This window comes from Syngnathus acus, unplaced genomic scaffold (assembly GCF_901709675.1).
Source record: "Syngnathus acus unplaced genomic scaffold, fSynAcu1.2, whole genome shotgun sequence".
Lineage (NCBI taxonomy): Eukaryota > Metazoa > Chordata > Actinopteri > Syngnathiformes > Syngnathidae > Syngnathus > Syngnathus acus.
In genome coordinates, this window is record NW_023590248.1 from 34,656 (window position 1) to 52,623 (window position 17,968).

At 47.7% G+C, this 17,968-nt stretch overlaps 5 protein-coding genes and 2 long non-coding RNA genes across 7 annotated transcripts; all 7 read left to right on the forward strand.

The window, feature by feature from the left end:
• The first annotated feature begins 3,965 nt into the window (after positions 1 to 3,965).
• On the forward strand, positions 3,966 to 4,402 carry LOC119119302 (snaclec agkisacutacin subunit A-like). The gene is made up of 2 exons (XM_037245707.1): positions 3,966 to 4,226; positions 4,292 to 4,402. The coding sequence occupies exons 1-2, from the start codon at positions 3,966 to 3,968 to the stop codon at positions 4,400 to 4,402; spliced, it is 372 nt and encodes a 123-aa protein (XP_037101602.1).
• A 482-nt stretch (positions 4,403 to 4,884) lies between these two features.
• On the forward strand, positions 4,885 to 5,737 carry LOC119119304. Its single transcript, XR_005097224.1, has 3 exons — positions 4,885 to 4,991; positions 5,068 to 5,147; positions 5,722 to 5,737. It is a non-coding gene; the product is annotated as an uncharacterized LOC119119304 (long non-coding RNA).
• Positions 5,738 to 7,639: 1,902 nt separating this feature from the next.
• LOC119119297 (C-type mannose receptor 2-like) lies at positions 7,640 to 9,468 on the forward strand. The gene is made up of 8 exons (XM_037245703.1): positions 7,640 to 7,814; positions 7,889 to 7,993; positions 8,076 to 8,099; positions 8,474 to 8,679; positions 8,748 to 8,854; positions 8,975 to 9,087; positions 9,161 to 9,172; positions 9,272 to 9,468. Exons 1-8 carry the CDS (start codon positions 7,640 to 7,642, stop codon positions 9,466 to 9,468), a joined length of 939 nt encoding a protein of 312 aa, XP_037101598.1.
• Positions 9,469 to 9,569: 101 nt separating this feature from the next.
• LOC119119303 lies at positions 9,570 to 10,043 on the forward strand. Its single transcript, XR_005097223.1, has 3 exons — positions 9,570 to 9,596; positions 9,819 to 9,927; positions 10,016 to 10,043. It is a non-coding gene; the product is annotated as an uncharacterized LOC119119303 (long non-coding RNA).
• A 92-nt stretch (positions 10,044 to 10,135) lies between these two features.
• LOC119119298 (C-type mannose receptor 2-like) lies at positions 10,136 to 11,210 on the forward strand. The gene is made up of 4 exons (XM_037245704.1): positions 10,136 to 10,296; positions 10,728 to 10,838; positions 10,923 to 11,030; positions 11,173 to 11,210. The coding sequence occupies exons 1-4, from the start codon at positions 10,188 to 10,190 to the stop codon at positions 11,208 to 11,210; spliced, it is 366 nt and encodes a 121-aa protein (XP_037101599.1). The 5' UTR covers positions 10,136 to 10,187.
• Positions 11,211 to 13,301: 2,091 nt separating this feature from the next.
• LOC119119301 (snaclec dabocetin subunit alpha-like) lies at positions 13,302 to 14,042 on the forward strand. The gene is made up of 4 exons (XM_037245706.1): positions 13,302 to 13,388; positions 13,455 to 13,508; positions 13,587 to 13,742; positions 13,849 to 14,042. The coding sequence occupies exons 1-4, from the start codon at positions 13,370 to 13,372 to the stop codon at positions 13,992 to 13,994; spliced, it is 375 nt and encodes a 124-aa protein (XP_037101601.1). The 5' UTR covers positions 13,302 to 13,369; the 3' UTR covers positions 13,995 to 14,042.
• Positions 14,043 to 14,087: 45 nt separating this feature from the next.
• Positions 14,088 to 17,549, forward strand: LOC119119300. Its single transcript, XM_037245705.1, has 17 exons — positions 14,088 to 14,180; positions 14,247 to 14,294; positions 14,370 to 14,537; positions 14,926 to 15,051; positions 15,130 to 15,231; positions 15,305 to 15,334; positions 15,399 to 15,533; positions 15,881 to 16,033; positions 16,184 to 16,318; positions 16,380 to 16,528; positions 16,605 to 16,725; positions 16,798 to 16,849; positions 16,919 to 16,985; positions 17,055 to 17,182; positions 17,253 to 17,302; positions 17,361 to 17,481; positions 17,531 to 17,549. The coding sequence occupies exons 3-17, from the start codon at positions 14,429 to 14,431 to the stop codon at positions 17,547 to 17,549; spliced, it is 1,497 nt and encodes a 498-aa protein (XP_037101600.1). The 5' UTR covers positions 14,088 to 14,180; positions 14,247 to 14,294; positions 14,370 to 14,428.
• Positions 17,550 to 17,968: the final 419 nt, after the last annotated feature.

The window sequence follows — 17,968 nt, forward strand, 5'->3', positions numbered from 1 at the left end:
TATATAAATATTTAAATAATAAATATATAAATATATTTATTTATATAAAGGCCGGTCCGCGAAAATATTTCTGACACGTAACCGGTCCGTGGTGCAAAAAAGGTTGGGGACCACTGCCTTAATACACACAGTGAGTCTAAGGGCGGACATAAACAATAATACTTAACAGGTACCATTCTGGATCCATTTGCCAGTCAATGGGGGGAGGGTCGACGTCACGATCGAAATTAAATTCAAGTAATAGCAAGCGCCGTGGCCGTTTGTGTGTCTGCGCCCTCTTGTTGAAAGGCTTATCCGTCTATCCGTGGATTTTGGTTCTCTGCTGCTGTTGTTGTTGTTGTTGTTGTTTTTGTTGAATAACGATCGTCCGCAAAAACGACACTGGGTCCCCATTGTGACCTGCAGTGAAAATGAAAGAAATGTCACGTTTGTTTTCAAAATTTGCATTATTTATTCAACTGTTATTTCTTTTTTTTATGGACATTTATTGAGCGCGCAGCCATGCCACTCGAGACTTTCCAAGACATTTCATGTGGGGAATTTTGTCCCTAAGTGGATACTTTTTAGTTATTATCAATTTGACCAATAGTGAACAACTATGTGTCTGTGCTCTTGTAAAACAAACGTATCGTTGTGGAAGAAGCCTTGAACGTTCTGACGACTCCCCCGCAGCAAAGCCAAAGGAGTGTGATGAGTCCAAAGTCATTTTTCAATTTGTTCGCCATTGCGGTGTGGTGCTGTCACGTGTCTGCCCGTCGGAAGGAACGACTCGGCCCCGCCCCCTGGTTTCAGGCAACCTTGGACTCGCAACATAAGGAACAAGCAGCGGTGCCGTTTGTTTGTCTGCTCCCTCTTGTTGAAAACCGAGCCCCCTTGTTGCTTAATACTGATCAATTGCTTCCCATTGTGACCTGCAGTAAAAATGAAAGAAAATGTCACGTTGGTTTTCAAAATTTGCATTCTTTATTAAGTACATTGTCAATAGAATTGCCACTCGGTTCCATTTCACTCAATTGCAGGTTTCTCTGCACGGGTGGCAAATAAGTCACCCCCTTCTCCTCAAATCGAGTCACTTTGCTACAAAGTAGGATGAGCTGGCCAGTCTACACCGAGTGTTTACAAGCAATGCCGAAAGGAAAAGGCACGTTCACAGAGGAGTTGAATCAAAGATTCAATAAAAAATATGATACTTTTAATGATCCTATTTATATTATAGATATTATGAATAAAAAGTATTCTACATATGTTTTGTGCTTTTGCATTCGAGGCCTGCGAGGCTCAATTGGAGACGCTTTCCCTTCATTTCTCCCAGATTCATTTGCTCATCGTCTCCTCGTTCATTTTCATTCAAAAGCACGTCCGCTAAATGTATTTTCTCATGTTCTCTGAAAATCAACACGAATTCTGAGAGGCGTGAATGGAAAAGCTTCTGTAGTCTTGTGTATACTTGAACATAAATTGAGTGACACCTCATTGAATTCCAACTTTCATACTTGGATTTAATTATTTGTATTTACTGTTAAACGAGTTGACTGCTTTTCGCTGTTGTTCCCTTCCAGAACATTTACAAAGTCACAAAAACAAAAGGAATCAAAGGCTTTTTTTTTTTTTTTTTTTTTTTCCTTTTGGTTATGCACACACGCGCGCGCCACTCCCCACGTCGCTTGAGAGTGCTTTGAGATGACTACCTTCGAATGTGACGTTTTTGATGTGTGGGCGTGGCCTGCCTTTGGCTCGGAGCAGGGTGGACCAAACGTTCATTTTTCCTCTGTACTTGAACCACTGGCTACTCGCAGTGAGGCGACTTATCATTTATTTTCTTCCGACAAGAATCGTTGCGACCCTCAGTGAGAGGGGGGATTTTCCTCCAACATGTGGGAAGAATTAAACCGTGTTCTTCTCCTGATTGGCATATATTGGGCATGTGCTTCAGGTAAGCAATTTGTATCTTTAGTCCATCGAAACAACAGTAAAGAGCTGGAATGTACTGTACTGTGAGTTAGCACGACTGCATCTGCTTCTATTCTAACATTACGGTGCCTGAGAGAAAAAAAATAATCATTGCAATGTCACACATTTGGACGACAAACACTTTGAGGAACTTTGAAGAATCCTCATTATTCGGACACTTTGATGTAGTTGCTGTGTACGTCAATTGTCCCGGACCGGACCTTTCTTGTTATCGAGGCTTGCCTTTATCATCATCATTTTCATCATTCATGTGGGAAGCTGTTGTGTCCGAACATCCGAGCAACGTGACTTTGAAATGACGAGCTAAAACCGTTGAGTCAAGTGTCTTTGCGTTTCTTACGGCGGCAAACGAGCCCCGCTTGTGAATTTTAAGTGCGCACTGGCTGTCAGGATGACGTATTGAAGTTGAGCATATAACTTCAAAATATCCAATCTAAAATTGGCCCTTTTATTTTGGAAGCCGAATGTGTTTTTACTGGGCTTTTCCTTCCATCTCTTTTTTCCGTGTATACTTTTGTTTTTCTTTCGCTCTGTTATTTTTTATTTTTTCTATTTTTTTATTCCTAAAACATGGGCACGCTTGGAATTCAGGAGCGGCTGATTGGACTTTGTGACACTTAGATGAGTTGCACCGTTAGGGTTTAAGACACAGAATGACAATAAGACACAAGAAGAAGAATAAATGATATATAATAATAATAATAATAATAATAATGATAATAGTGATCATAGTGATAATACTAGTTTAATAATAATAAAAGTAATACATTTATTATTATTAATAATGATAATGATAATAATAAATAAGAATAATCATTTCTTACACCCCTTTATACAATATATTATGCACAAGTGTATATAGACAAGATATTTCTTGGCGCCCCTATGATACGAATATTTTCATGATTTATATGAGCTAATTATAATGAATAATAATCAATCATTATTAGTCATTATTATTAATAGTTTCTTACAGTCCTTGATAGAGTATTAGCAATAATTTCTTACAGCCCCTTTATACAATAGATATTTCTTAGCACCTCTGTTATAAAAAAAATCATGGTTATTATGATCTAAATATAGATTATAATCATTATGTTATATTAATTGTAATTATATTATTAATAATACACCTTCGTGTCTGGTCTGTTATCATCACACACCAAAAAGTTGCAACACAGTTGTGCAGTTCATAATATCGCTGTGCATCATCAAAATGTGTCGGCATAATGTTTTCAAAGATTGCAAAATTGAGTAGGAGACTCTCAATGCGTGTTCATTTCTGCTAGTGAATCGCAGGGCGCATCTGAATAATTGCATTTGCCCCTCAGAGTCCATGCTTATTAGGATTGATTGATTGATTGATTGATTGATTGATTGATTGAGCCCGCAGTTTAAAAGCCCTTCTTCTCCATGAAACAGTCAGGCCTGGCTTGTTTGGCTTTGTACTTTGATATAAGGAAGGGCGGGCGGGCGGTTGGTCTTCTTGAGCTAAGAAGGGGGGAGCGGTCCAACTGTTGCAACGTGTTCCATTCGATTGAGTTGCGTTGTGCTTTAGCACCCTCCAGTGGTGAAATGTGCGATGACCTGATTTGAGTTTAGCTCATTGGTCATCGATATGCCACACGTGCGTAACTGGTGGGTGGGGTATTTGCTGAGGTTGAAGATGATGATGATGATGGCATCTTTTAAGTGGAACAACTTGCACCATTGGTGGCTGACGACATACTTTTTGCCCCACTGTACATCTGAAGCTGAGTATCATCACTTTGGGGCCATTGTGTGCAATCCTTGGCAGGCGTAAGTGATGCTTTTATGCAAACAATCAGCAGCTCCACGTTGCTGCATGGCGCTGGCTGAACCCAAAAATGGAGGACAGGCATGTTTTTGGAAGGGGCCAAAGCGACAATGGGCGTTGGCCCCCCCCATCCCCCCTGACAGAATCCTCGTGCATTTGGTTGAGATGCCCCCAATGAAGAGCACAGAATAAAAACATGCAAGTGTTCCATCAGTGTGCTCTGATCTGTCCGCCTGATCCCCAAATTGTGCCTTCAGCCAACAAGTGTCTTTCCGGGTGGCTCGAGCACGACTCCAGCTGCTACAAGAAGGTGGTGACGCCCAACGGTTGGTTGGGGGCCCGGCACCACTGCGTCTGGCAGGGCGGCGACCTGCTCTCCATCACCACCTCGGCCGAGGAGGACTTTGTGAAGCGCACCATGGGCAACACCCGCTTCTGGCTGGGACTCTCCAACCAGGTGAGACGGAAGCAGTCGTGGACTCTGCAGCGACAACTGGAACTGTTTTCTTCTTTCCCCCCCAGAAATGCGACGACGTCTGGTGTGGCTTTGAAGGCGGGAGCCAGAAGCTGATCTGGTCCGATGGTGAGACAACGACATACACCAACTGGACCTCAGACCAATTTAAAAGGTAAGAAGTCACATCTTCGCATGCTGTTGTCAGGCGGACACGCGTAAAGGTTCTGGAACCAATTTTGAGAACGAGCACTCAAGGAAAAATAGGAAAATGTTCCTTTTTATAATCTACCGACAGCACCGACGTCGCGTCCTGCGCCTACGTCAACCAAGGAGTTAAGTTGTCGCCTGGGAAGTGGAGGTCTGGCTCCTGCGCTTCCTCGTTGGCCTACATGTGCAAACGGCCGCAGAGTAAGTCTGCACGTCCGTGGTCACGTTGCTGATGAAAGGTGAGATGCGCAAACGGGTCTTTTTTTGCAGGCTGCCCGGAGGGACGGACGTGTACCTTCAATAGTGTTACTGCTGTAATGAAGAGTGAGTTGCAGCACGCTTATTTGCGCTTTAACCATCTCGTCATGGTTTCCTCCTCAATGTTTTTCCTTGTGGCCTCAGCTTCCGACTGCGACGATGGCAACTTCCTTTATGGCGATGATTGCTATCTTTTTGACACGACGCATAGAAGTTGGGAGGAAGGCGAGAAGTTTTGTCTCGCCCGGCGAGGCCACCTGGCTAGCATACACTCTGAGCAAGATGCCCGATTCATTACTGGTGAGCACCGCCACAGTCGTCATTTGGCTGAAGCTCTTCTTGCCCTGAAGCTCTTGTTCTCCTTCCTTTCATCAAGATCACTCATATTACTATTCTACTTGGATGGGAGAAAAGAAGAAGGGCAACAACTACGGGTGGACTGACGGAACAGCTTCTGTAAGTGGATTGCTGAAGGCCTTTGGAAAAGTCATGTTGCAGGCATCCGTCTTGTCTCGAGGCATCGGGCAGCCGCTTACAAAGTATTGGCGATCTGATTTTAGAGAGGAGGCGGTTAAGATGATATATCATGGACGGTCTTTAGGTCTTCAGGGTTAGTTGCTTTGTGCACATTTTCCCCAGACATTTGGGTTGCCAGGGCGGGCACCATGTTTTATTGCAATGTTCATACTACTTTGACTGACAGGGTTAGTTGCTCTGTGCATGTTTTTCCCAGACATGTATTTGGGTTGCCAGGGCGGGCACAATGTTTTATGGCAATGTTCATACTACTTTGACTGACAGGGTTAGTTGCTCTGTGCATGTTTTTCCCAGACATGTATTTGGGTTGCCAGGGCGGGCACAATGTTTTATTGCAATGTTCATACTACTATGACTGACAAAGTGAAACCAACAACCAAAGTGAAACTTTAATGAGAGAAGGTACGAAAACGGTGCAAGTGAGGAAATGCGGCGGGAAGATGACTACATCGAATGCAACACGCTAAAGTTCTGTCCAAAATCTCGTCCGCAGGACTACGGAAAAGTTGTCTACAGCTCCAGTGGTGACTGTTCTAATTTGCATACCAGCGAAAGGCTGTACAGAAACTGTAATTGCCGCTGGACATACCCACCGGTCTGCAAAACAGGTGCAAACGTCCCTCCCGAGCGCCCCTTTTGGATGCGTGAAGCATTTGCTCATATTCGCTCCGCTTTTTCTGCAGCCAAGCGCGGAGGGCCTCCACAGCTGCCACCATTAGTCGGCCAGCCGGGTAGGTGTCCCGCACTGCCGCCGTCTTGCGCTGTCTTACGCCGTCTGGCTCGCAGACTGGACTCAGAAATGCGGCTGGTGGCTGGACAACTCCGAGAGCGACTTCTGCTACCTGATGATCCGCCAGCCCACTAAGACCTGGCAGGAGGCGCAAGACGACTGCCAACGCCTCCAAGGGAACCTGCTCAGCATCACCGACGACCATGAGCAGACCTTCGTACGCGGTAGGCGGCCATGAATTGAAATATTGGCCATGAACAAGTTGTTGTTGTTATATGTTCATTTCGAACCTATTTAAAACATGAAAATAGGAAAATAAAACACCACTTTAAAGTGCCATATCTAAGTCACTGAAACAAACAACCCAAAACCGCCAACAACAAAGAATGCTCGAGTGTAGTCAGTCTGTGTGTAGTCAGTTTTGTCTTTTTTTTCCCCTCATACATGTTAAGGAACCAGTTTTTCGACACTTTTTTTGGAACACTTGTGTTTGCCCTATTTTCATGCTCATTTTCCAGACCATTCCATAATTTCACCCCACAAACGACGGTCATACCCTTACTTTTTATCGCTGTTAAGACTTTTCCACTCTGAAAATTCTCTTCCTTTCTCAGATGATAGCCACCATGCTTGCCTTTCCAGAAACAAATTTATACCTTTTATACCTTGCTGTGTACATATAATTTGAGCCGTCTTGTGTTTGATCACATCCCTGAGTGACAAAAGTTTGTCGGGTATTATAAAAAGTGCGTTTGTATGCTCCTTGTTATTTTTCCTATTGCTTGCCTTATTCGGTGTTACCCCGTATTTCCACGCAGTAGTTCAGATATGGCAGTATCTGGAGTCCGGACTGCTTCTTGCTTTCCTCAGAATTGCAATAACCTTTGACATTTTTGTTTTTACATGATTGATTAATGTGTGATTTCCAGCAGCTTTTTATTGTCAACAGTCACGCCCAGGAATTTTCTTTCAGAAACCCTTTCTTTCATACCATTGTCAATTTTCACTTCGATTTATACCTGACAAATAATTTTGTTGTTGGCAGTTTGGTTTTACATTAAACCACGTATTCATTTCTGTGGTGATTGTTGGTTTCCATAAGCTGCTGTAAATTGTCCCCAGCGCAATAGATGTTTGTATCATCATCATTTCATGATGTTGGATACACAAGTCGTTGAAGAGGACCAAGGGCAGAGGTTGTTCACCTGTTATGGGATACATGATCTCCAGACTTTTTACAAATTGCTGCCTGTTGCTTAAGTAGCTCCTCAGCCAGTCCATGATGCCATGATTTACTGGGTCAAATGCTTTTGGTTGATGATCTATTAAGATCCATTAGTGTCCTTCCGGAATCCATATTGACTGTCAGCTAAAAGCTTTTTTTTTTTTTTTCTTCAATCTCGTTTTCTCGTTTTTCTGTGAACAGTTTTTTTTAATATATAGATCAGTTTTATCACACACACACACACACACACACACATATATATGCAATATCCGCATTTTTTTGGTCAGATGCTGGTTGAGGTCTGATCCCTCAGCCGTCTACCCTGTTTCAGTAGCTCCAATTTGTGTTTGCAAACCGCACTGTTATTGCTGCTTTGGTTTTAATATTTCTCGATGGTCCCCCTGTCTAACTCAATTCCTTTTGAGCTGAGAAAGTCGATCACCCGGAGCTCAACGGATGACGCGTCCTCCTCACTCGGCTCCTCTTGATGATGTCGTTCATTCTGGTACAGGTTACATCAAGGCTCTGATGAAAGCATCCTCTCTGTGGTTGGGCGCCAATGTCGCCATCAGTGACGAAGGCAGCACGTGGGCTGACGGAGCCTCGTTCACTTACGTCCACTCGACTTCAGGTCTGTCGGAGACGGTTGTCTGCTGCAATTTGGAGGAACGGAGGAGCACTGAGATCTTCTCTCCCGCCCCCCAGGTACCCCCGATGGAAATTGTCTTTCCTTCCTCACTGGCAACGGCAACTGGCACTACGACTCGTGCAACAAGAAGAGAGGTTACGTCTGCAAGAAAAGAGGAAATGGTAAGTGAGAGGCAGCGCCCCACCGACTGTCATCGCCCCTTGACGTCTGTGCCTTGATGTCTCTTTTTCTTTCCTCTTGCAGTAAAGGCTACGCCGGCTCCTGAGTGTAAGTCGCCTTCGACTGCGTTGAAAACAATGACCCTGGAGTCACACCATGCCAACCAACAAATTCTGTCCTTTTTCGTTTTTATGAAGTACTCAGCCATGTGTTGAATGTTTTTTGCATCGTTTTACCTTGTACAACGGCACTTTGGTTGTTTCTGAAGCGCCAAGGTGAATGTTCCGGAATCCTTTCAAAATGTAAACGTCTCTGATGCCATTGGGCTAAGCTAACCAAGTCGAGTCCCGGATCTTCCAATTTGCCCGAGAAAATGTAGATTTGGCCAGCCGTGACCCGCAAATTGCCCTTTGCTCAAAATGGTGGACTGAAGGGCAAAAACAGGAGTGTGCTCTGATCTGTTCCCCAAATTGTGCCCTCAGCCAACAAGTGTGCTCCCGGGTGGCTCGAGCACGACTCCAGCTGCTACAAGAAGGAGGTGGTGACGCCCAACGGTTGGCTGGGGGCCTGGCACCACTGCGTCCGGATGGGCGGCGACCTGCTCTCCATCACCTCCTCGGCCGAGGAGGACTTTGTGAAGGGCACCATGGGCGAGGACACCCCCTTCTGGCTGGGACTCTCCAACCAGGTGAGACAGAAGCGCAAGCGGCCGTCGACTGCTGCGACAAGTGGGACTGTTGTTCTTTTTCCCCCCAGAAATGCGACAAGTTCTGGTGTCGCTTTGAAGACGGGAGCCAGAATCTGACCTGGTCCGATGGCGAGACAATGAATCACACCAACTGGGCCTCAAATCAACTCGAAAGGTAAGACGTAACTGCTGTTGTCAGGTGGAGGAGCCAATTTTGAAAAGGGCCATTTGGGGAAAGTGAAAAAAAAGAAAAGAAAAATGGGAAAATAATTGCTTGTGTCTTTTCTCCCGACAGCGCCGACGTTGCATCCTGCGCCTACGTCAACCAAGGGGGAAGGGGTGAGCCCGGCAAGTGGCGGTCTGGCTCCTGTCTTTCCTCGTTGGCCTACATGTGCAAACGGCCGCTGAGTAAGCCTGCACGTTTGTAATCAGGTTGACTTTGAAAAGAGAAAAGCTCCAACAGGTCTTTTTTTTTGTGCAGACTGCTCGAAGTGTAAGCCCAAGTGGTCCCGCTGTAGTGACGAGTGAGTTGCAGCACACTTATTTGCACTTGAACATCTTGTCATGGTCATGTTTTTCTTTGTGGACCCAGCCTCCGACTGCCACGAAAACACCTTCCACTATGGCCACTATTGTTATCATTACGAGAAGACGGTTAAAACCTTTGACGATGCCGAGAAGTTCTGTCTTGCCTGGGGAGGCCGCCTGGCTAGCGTCCACTCCAAGAAAGAGGCCCAATTTGTGTATGGTGAGCACCAAGAGGAACCGCCGCAGTCGTCATTTGACTGAAGCTCTTCTTGCCCTGAAGCTCGTGTTCTCCTTCCTTTCCTCAAGATCACTCGCAAACCTTACAATCTGCTTTCGTGGGACTCAAGAAGGAGGACGACGACTACGAGTGGAGTGACGGAACAACTTACGTAAGTGAAATGCCTTTGAAAAAGTCATTTTTCAAAATCTGAGCTGGCAAAGTCCAAATTTGAGTAGGATAAAAATAAAAGTGGACATAGGAGAAATGTTGCTCGAGGCTTCAAATTTTGGATTGTTTTGGAGGGGAAATGGGCAAAACTTGGGCGCGATTGCCGAGGAAGGGCGTTGGGAAGCCGAGCAGACAGAGTCCAACATGCTCATGTCGTCCGCAGGACTACAAGTGTAAAAATGACACCAAGGGGGACTGCGCGTTCCCAAATTCTGTTGGGGAGTTGAGTGCCAGCTCCTGCACAACGGAGCGGCCATTTGTCTGCAAAACAGGTGCAAACGCCCCTCCCGAGCGCTCCTTCTGCACACATCAAGCATTTGCTCATATTTGTAAACACCATTCCCCCCTCTTCCCCTACAGCCAAGCACGGAGGGGTTCCACAGCTGCCCTCATTAGTCGGCCAACCGGGTAGGTGTCCCGCACTGCCGCCGTCTTACGCTGTCTTGCGCCATCTTACGCCGTCTGGCTCGCAGAATGGACTGTTACATGCGGCTGGTGGCTGGACGACCCAATCAACGACTTCTGCTACCTGATGATCCGCCAGCCCACCAAGACTTGGAAGGAGGCGCAAGCCAACTGCCAACGCCTCCACGGGAACCTGCTCAGCATCACCGACCGCGATGAGCAGGTCTTTGTGCATGGTAGGCGGCCATTTGTTGGTGTCACGAATGAATGGATGGACGGATGGATGGACGGATGGATGAATGGATTGATGGATGAATGGATGAATGAATCGAACAAACGAATGAATGGTGTCGTTCCAAAATGCGCCTCATGGGCTCAATGAGCGGGTCAGTAAAGCGCATCTCTGGAAGATCCACCTAAGAGCACCCCAATCCACTGACTCTTTCAAAACCGGACTTAAAACTCACCTCTTTACTCTAGCATTTCCGTAATTCCTGTTCCCATATCCTGGTTGTCGTCCAGTTGTTTTATACTTGTCCTTGCTTTGTTTTCTTGTTTTTACTTGCCATGTAGCACTTTGAGATTCCTCCGAATGTAAAGTGCGTTATAAATATAATGTATTATTATTATTATTAGATCCTGTTCCACCTTTGCCTTGGGTCCACAGGTTACGTCAGGTCTCTGCCCTCTCTGTGGTTGGGCGCCGATGTCTCCACCACGGAAGATGACGCCCAATGGACTGACGGATCCCCGTTCACTTACAGCCACTCGAGTGCAGGTCGGTCTGAAAGCATGTCTGATGCTTGTCGGCTGCACTTTGGAGGAACGGCGCAGCGCTGAGATCTTGTCTCCCTCCCTCTAGGTGACCCCGAAGAGGGGAAGTGTCTTTCCTTATTCACTGACAGCGGCGCCTGGAAGCACGACACGTGCGACAAGAAGAGAAGCTACGTCTGCAAGAAGATGAAAAAAGGTGAGTAAGTTGTGATGCTCCGCTGGCCGTCATCGTGCATTGACGTCCGTCTGTGCCCTGACGTCCGTCTTTGCCCTGACGTTTGTCTTTGCCCCGACGTCCGTCTTTGCCCTGACGTCTGTCTTTGCCTTTCCTCTTGCAGGAGTGGCAGAACCTTTGCTGTCTTCTGACGGTAAGTAGCCTGACAAAATTAGTCACAAATTCTGTGCAATTGTTCTTATTTTATTAAGTACGCAAATGTACTTGAATGTTTTTCGCGTTGACTCGCATGTGGCAATGTTTGTTTCACAACCGTGCTTTATAAAGGTGATTTTTTTTTTTAGGGATCATTTAGAATTGTAAACGTCTCTGATGCCATTGGGCTAACCCAGTGCTTCTCAATTATTTTCTGTGATGCCCCCCCCCTAGGGAGAAGAAAATATTTCGCGCACCCCCCCCTTCCATGTTATTAACATTAAAAAAAAACAAAAAATAAATAAAAAAAGATCAACTTACAATAAAGAATAACTTTATTATTAACATTGTTTTTAGTCTGTAACAGATCAAAGTGCATCACTGCCTGAAATTAAAAAATAAATTATAAGTATTCAAACTATAAACATTCTTGACCAACTGCCATTTTATGATGAAAAAAATACATCCATCTATCCATCCATTTTCTTTACCGCTTAGTCCCCACGGGGGTCGCGGGCGTGCTGGAGCCTATCCCAGCCGTCGTCGGGCAGTAGGCGGGGGACATCCTGAACCGGTTGCCAGCCAATCACAGGTCACACAGAAACAAACACCCATACGCACTCGCACTCACACCTAGGGACGATTTGGAGTGCTCAATCGGCCTACCAAGCATGTTTTTGGGATGTGGGAGGAAACCGGAGTGCCAGGAGAACCCCCACGCGGGCCCGGGGAGAACATGCAAACTCCACACAGGGAGGGCCGGAGGTGGAATCGAACCCGCACCCTCCTAGCTGTGAGGCGGACGTGCTACCCAGTGCGCCACCGAGCTGCAATACAAATAAATACAAAAAAAATAAAATAAAATAATAATAAACATACATAATATTAACAGCAATAAATAAGATTCAATTCAAAGTAATCAGCAACATTAACTCAGGAGCACAATATATAAAAGAATGTAACCTACAAAACAAAAATGAATAAAACAATTTGTGCTGTTCTTTAATCAAAATGAGGCAGCATTCCACGGCTGCAGGTAGTATCAGCTCTTCTGCAATGGTGTTTTTTTTTTTTGGTTTTTGTTTTGCACTGAGCAATATGGTACGCTGCTTTAAACGATGCTTACAGTGCTTGCTGATTGACTAAAGTAGCATTCACAAAGTGGGATGATTGTTGGCAACCCTGCTCAACATTTTTCCACGGTGTCCCACTGCACTTTTTTTCGCCTTCTCTGTGCTGTGTGTGCGAACGTTCCGTGCGCTCTCCACTGTAGAGCGGAGACTCCTTGCGCACACTCTTCCAGTGATACCGCCACCTACTGCAGTGGATGTCTAATTACCCTTTCATCCAGTACAGCCAAAAGAAAAGCATGTTCCCTGGTGTCACACGCGCCCCCCTTGGTATCGCGCCGCACTGGGCTAACCTATCAAGTCGAGTCCCGGATCTTCCAATTTGCCCGAGAAAATGTAGATTTGGCCAACCGTGACCCGCAAATTAGCCTTTGCTCAAAATGGTGGACTGAAGGGCAAAAACAGGTGTGTGCTCTGATCTGTTCCCCAAATTTTGCCCTCAGCCAACAAGTGTGCTCCCGGGTGGCTCGAGCTCGACTCCAGCTGCTACAAGAAGGTGGTGAAGCCCAACGGTTGGCTGGGGGCCTGGCACCACTGCGTCTGGGAGGGCGGCGACCTGCTCTCCATCACCACCTCGGCCGAGGAGTACTTTGTGAAGGACACCATGGGCGAGGGCACCCGCTTCTGGCTGGGACTCTCCAACCAGGTGAGACGGAAGCGCAAGCAGTCGTGGACTCTGCAGCAACAACTGGAACCGTTTTCTTCCCCCCCCCCCCCCAGAAATGCGACGACGTCTGGTGTCGCTTTGAAGGTGGGAGCCAGAAGCTGACCTGGTCCGATGGCGAGACAATGAACCACACCAACTGGGCCTCAAATCAACTCGAAAGGTAAGCCGTAACAACTTTGCATGCTGTTGTCAGGCGGAGACGCGTAAAGGTTCTGGAACCAATTTTGAGAAGGACCACTCAAGGAAAATGCCTTTTTTTTTTATCTACCGACAGCGCCAACGTTTCGTCCTGCGCCTACGTCAACCAAGGGGGAAGGGGTGAGCCCGGCAACTGGAGGTCTGGCTCCTGTGATTCCTCGTTGGCCTACATGTGCAAACGGCCGCTGAGTAAGCCTCCACGTCTGCGGTCACTTTGCCGTTGAAAGGCGCAAACGGTCTTTTTTTTTTTTGCAGGCTGCCCGAAGGGACGGACGTGTTCCCCCAAAGGTGGTCTTGCTGTAGTGGAGAGTGAGTTGCAGCACGCTTATTTGCACTTTAACCATGTGGTCATGGTTTCCTCCTCAATGTTCTCCATTGTGGCCTCAGCTTCCACCTGCGACACGGGCAACCTACTGTATGGCGATCATTGCTACTTTTACTCAAAGCTGTACAAAGATTGGGAGGATGCCGAGAAGTTCTGTGTTGCCCAGAAAGGCCACCTGGCTAGCGTCCACTCATGGCAAGAGGCTCAATTCGTGTTTGGTGAGCGCTAAGACGAACCGCCGCAGTCGTCGGTCCCACAAAGCTGCCGTCATTTAGCCGAAGCTCTTCTTGCCCTGAAGCTCTTGTTGTCCTTCCTTTCCTCAAGATCACTCGCAAAGCGTTTGGTTTTCTTGGCTGGGACTGAAGAAGAAAAGCAACGACTATGAGTATAGTGACGGAACAGCTTTTGTAAGTAAATTGTTGACGGACTTTGGAAAAGTCATTCTGCACGAGCTAGGTTGGGAAAGTTGAAATTTGAGCACAACAATTGCGCGGAGGAAGGGCGTTGGGAAGCCGAGAGTCCAACACCCTCATGTCGTCCGCAGGACTACAAGGTCTGGCAAGATGACACCACGAGGGACTGCGCATTCCCAAATTCTGTTGGGAAGATCGGCGGCAGCCCCTGCACAACGAAGCGGCCATTTGTCTGCAAAACAGGTGCAAAAATGTCCCTCCTGAGCGCTCCTTCATGCACTTGCTCATTCGCCCTCCTTTACCATGCAGCCAAGCGTGGAGGGCCTCGACAGCTGCCACCATTAGTCAGCCAACAGGGTAGGTGTCTCGCACTGCCGCCGTCTTCTACGCGGTCTTATGCTGTTTTGCCTTCCTGCGCCGTCTATCTCGCAGGCTGGACTGACAAATGCGGCTGGTGGCTGGACGACCCCTCGGACGACTTCTGCTACCTGATGATCCGCCAGCCCACCAAGACCTGGCAGGAGGCGCAAGCCGACTGCAAAGGCCGCCAAGGGAACCTGCTCAGCATCGCCGACTCGGACGAGCAGGGCTTCGTACGCGGTAGGAGGCCATGAATTAAAATATATTGGCCATAAACAAGTGGATCAATTCTTATTCTCCAACATGAAGCAAACGAGAAATAGAAGCTAAAGTAAATTGAAAAAGGCGTCATGTCTTCGTACGCGGTCTTCATACGGCCATGAATTTGCTAAGTCTTTGAGAAAAACCTTTTTTTCCTGCTACGCCTTCCTTTCCAACTCAAAACCTGATAAACCCGAGCGAGATATGGCCAGCGTTGCTCGGTTGTTGTTGTTTTTTTGTTGTTTCACTCTCTGTTGCAGTCTTGTTAGCGCTTTGTCACGGCTGTGCCGCACCCATCAGGTTGTAGTGCAGAGTCAAGTGTGAGTCGTTTTGGAATAATCTTGCATGTTCTCCTTGGGATCCAAAGGTATCGCCAAGCTTCTGGCGATGAATGATGACGCCTCCCTGTGGTTGGGCGCCGACGCCTCCATCAAGCGTGACGGCGACAAGTGGACTGACGGATCCCCCTTCTCTTACCTCCGCTCGAGTGCAGGTCGGGCTGAGGCGGTTGTCAGCTGCACTTTGGAGGAACGGATGAGCGCTCAGATCTTGTTTGCCTCCCTCCCTCCAGGTGTCCCTGAAGGGGGGAAATGTCTTTTCATGCTCACTGGCAGCGGCGACTGGAAGCGCGACACGTGCGACAAGAAGAGAGGCTACGTCTGCAAGAAAAGAGGTAAGTGAGATGTGACGCCCCGCGGTGGACCGTCATCACGTGTCGACATCCACTTTCTGGTTCCCGCTTCTAGGAAAGACACATCAGCTGCCGCCACATGACGGTAAGTCGCCTTCAACGTCTGTGTAAAAAAAGACGGAGAGAAGTCAACGGTTGTGCTCTCACAGGCTACAAGAAGAAGCTTGTCTGCCAAGACGATTGGAAATCCCTCGAATGTCCCGATGAAAGAGTCATCCGCATACGGTCGGCTTTCCATGGACGGGAGCGTGGCGACGTCTGTCCGAGTGGCGGCGGATCACGCGGTAAGAATCCTCCAGTGGCATCGTTGTTTTTGGCTCGCTGTCCTGGAGCCGTTTCTGTCACGAGGTTTTCACACGCCGTCAGCGTTGGCGGTAACTCGTTTGTAACATATAACTCAATATAAAAATGCATGGACGTGTGAGCGATGGCAATAGAAAATGTTTATTTGACCTTTTCTTGAATAAAAATAGAAAACGATGAAAAAGAGCTAGGCCGGGCGCTTTTTGGATTCCTCTTTTTCTAATAGTCATTAACCATTAAAATCCCCTACGTCCTGTGACAAGTTGAAGTCAGTATGTAAGTGTGCGAATAAAATGCGCGTGAAATGGTGGTGTGTTGTCACTTGCAGATGACTGCAGGGTGGAAGGGGCTCTCCGTCACTTCAGAGGATTGTGTGACAACTATCAGATTTGCCCCATTTACCCCATTTCCCTTACGGTTACGGGCTCCTGCCCTGGTGTCTCCAAATACCTCCGCGTCGTCTACAGCTGTGAGAAGAAAGGTGGGCTTCACATCCTGACACTTGCCGATGATGTGCAAGGAAAGAATCCAACGGATCCCCAGATAGAGCGTCGGCTAGGAACGGGTGACCAGACATGAGAATGAATGAGCGAGCGTGCCTTCCACATTGTCTTTTTTTGTCTTTCCTCAGTGTGTCTTGATAGTCTGGGCATCGCTGACGGGAGAATCCCAGACTCCTCTTTTTCCGCCTCTTCCTCTGCGATCAATGCCAAACCTCACAAAGCGCGTCGGGGGGGCAGCGGTTGCTGGAGACCCTCCGAAATGTGTACGTAAAAACAAAAGTTGTGGTTTGGTATCCTGAGCAATGGAATTCCTTCCGCCCTCAGTCGGCAGCTGGATCCAGGTGAACCTCGGTCAGAACTTCAAGGTGACAGGCATTGAGACCCAGAGCTGTACATACCGATTGCAAAGTTCCAGCGTATTTGCGATGCAGTTCAGTATTGACGGAATGACTTGGTATGACCACCCAAAGCAGGTGAGTGGCCGCTGACTCTCGACTTTGTCGTCCAGGCTGCTGTCGTTCCTTGCAAACGCGTGTGTTTTGTTTCCAGCCTTCTGTGGGGACGTATATTCTAACCAGGCCCGTGTTCGCCCAGTACGTCCGCCTCCTGCCAAAGTTTTTGGGCCTACGCTTTGACGTCTTAGGGTGCACGTCTGACGACACCCCTCGCAGTGAGTACGACGTTTGGAGTGCAGTGAGAAACTAGCAAGAAACGGGCTTTGATTTTCCCTTCTGACCCACAGACATCTTATGCAGCAGCACAGCCGCCAACCTCGGCCTCAACGGTTCAATGACGTGAGTCGGACTTGATAAGACGTTTCTTGCCGAAAAGCCTCCTCCTTACTAGACAAACTACTTCCGCAGGGTGCGGTGCCCACTGGGCTGCGCCCAAGCCGGCTACAAGGTCTACGGAACACGGCTCTACGACCAAGTATGTTAATTACCGCACGACCTGCAAGCGGAGTTCTTGTTCTATGTCTGAGACGTTCTCTGAGTGCAGGACTCAAACATCTGCGCGGCCGCTATTCACTCGGGCATCATTGAGATTGGAGGAGATGTGACTTTGCTGAAGACACTGCCACAGAAAGCCTACAACGGCTCCACCTGTAACGGAATCACCTCAAAAGTGTGCGTGCTCCGCTTTCACTGGCGAGTCCACTTAAAGATGCCCGGCTCATTCTCACTTTACTGTCTGCAGATATGTTAACAAATTGGCTCCGTCTCCGTCTTACACTTTTGCTGACACGGGTGAGTAGAATGTCCAGAATAGAAAGCATTTCTTCACGTGACGCTATCTTGCACGCAGAGCCGAGATGCTTGGGACCTGACTGGGAGGAGTTTGCGGACTTCTGCTACAAACGTTTTGATGATACAAAGAAGTGGTACGACGCTCAACACTTCTGCAGGAGTCTCGATGCAGAGCTGGTGTCTATCCTCTCCGAGGCTGAGCGGGATTGGCAGCACGACCTCGTGAAGCTTGGTGCGTGCGCGCTAAGCGTCGCTCACATCGGCTCGATATCTGCCATATCTGGAAAACGAATGAGAGCTCTGTTGCCGTTTGTCCTCTGCAGCCCCTGGAAACACGACGTGGACCGGACTGAACGACCTGGTCAATCGCGGCAGATTCGTGTGGTCGGACCGCCAGAAGGTGACCTTCACAAACTGGGCTCCGGGAAAACCTACCGGCCTGATGGAGAATTGCGTGGCCACCTTGAGCCAGGTAGGTGCAGAAAAGATTGACCCGCTCGCCGAAGACAAGTTTAGATTTAAAATCAATCTCATTTTGACTTTCAGTCTGGCAAATGGAAGAAGATGTCCTGCATGGAATTAAACGGCTACGTGTGCAAGATGCCCACAGCGCGTTACACGCGGGATATAAAAGGCGCCAATGGAAGTTGCGAGTAATCATATGAA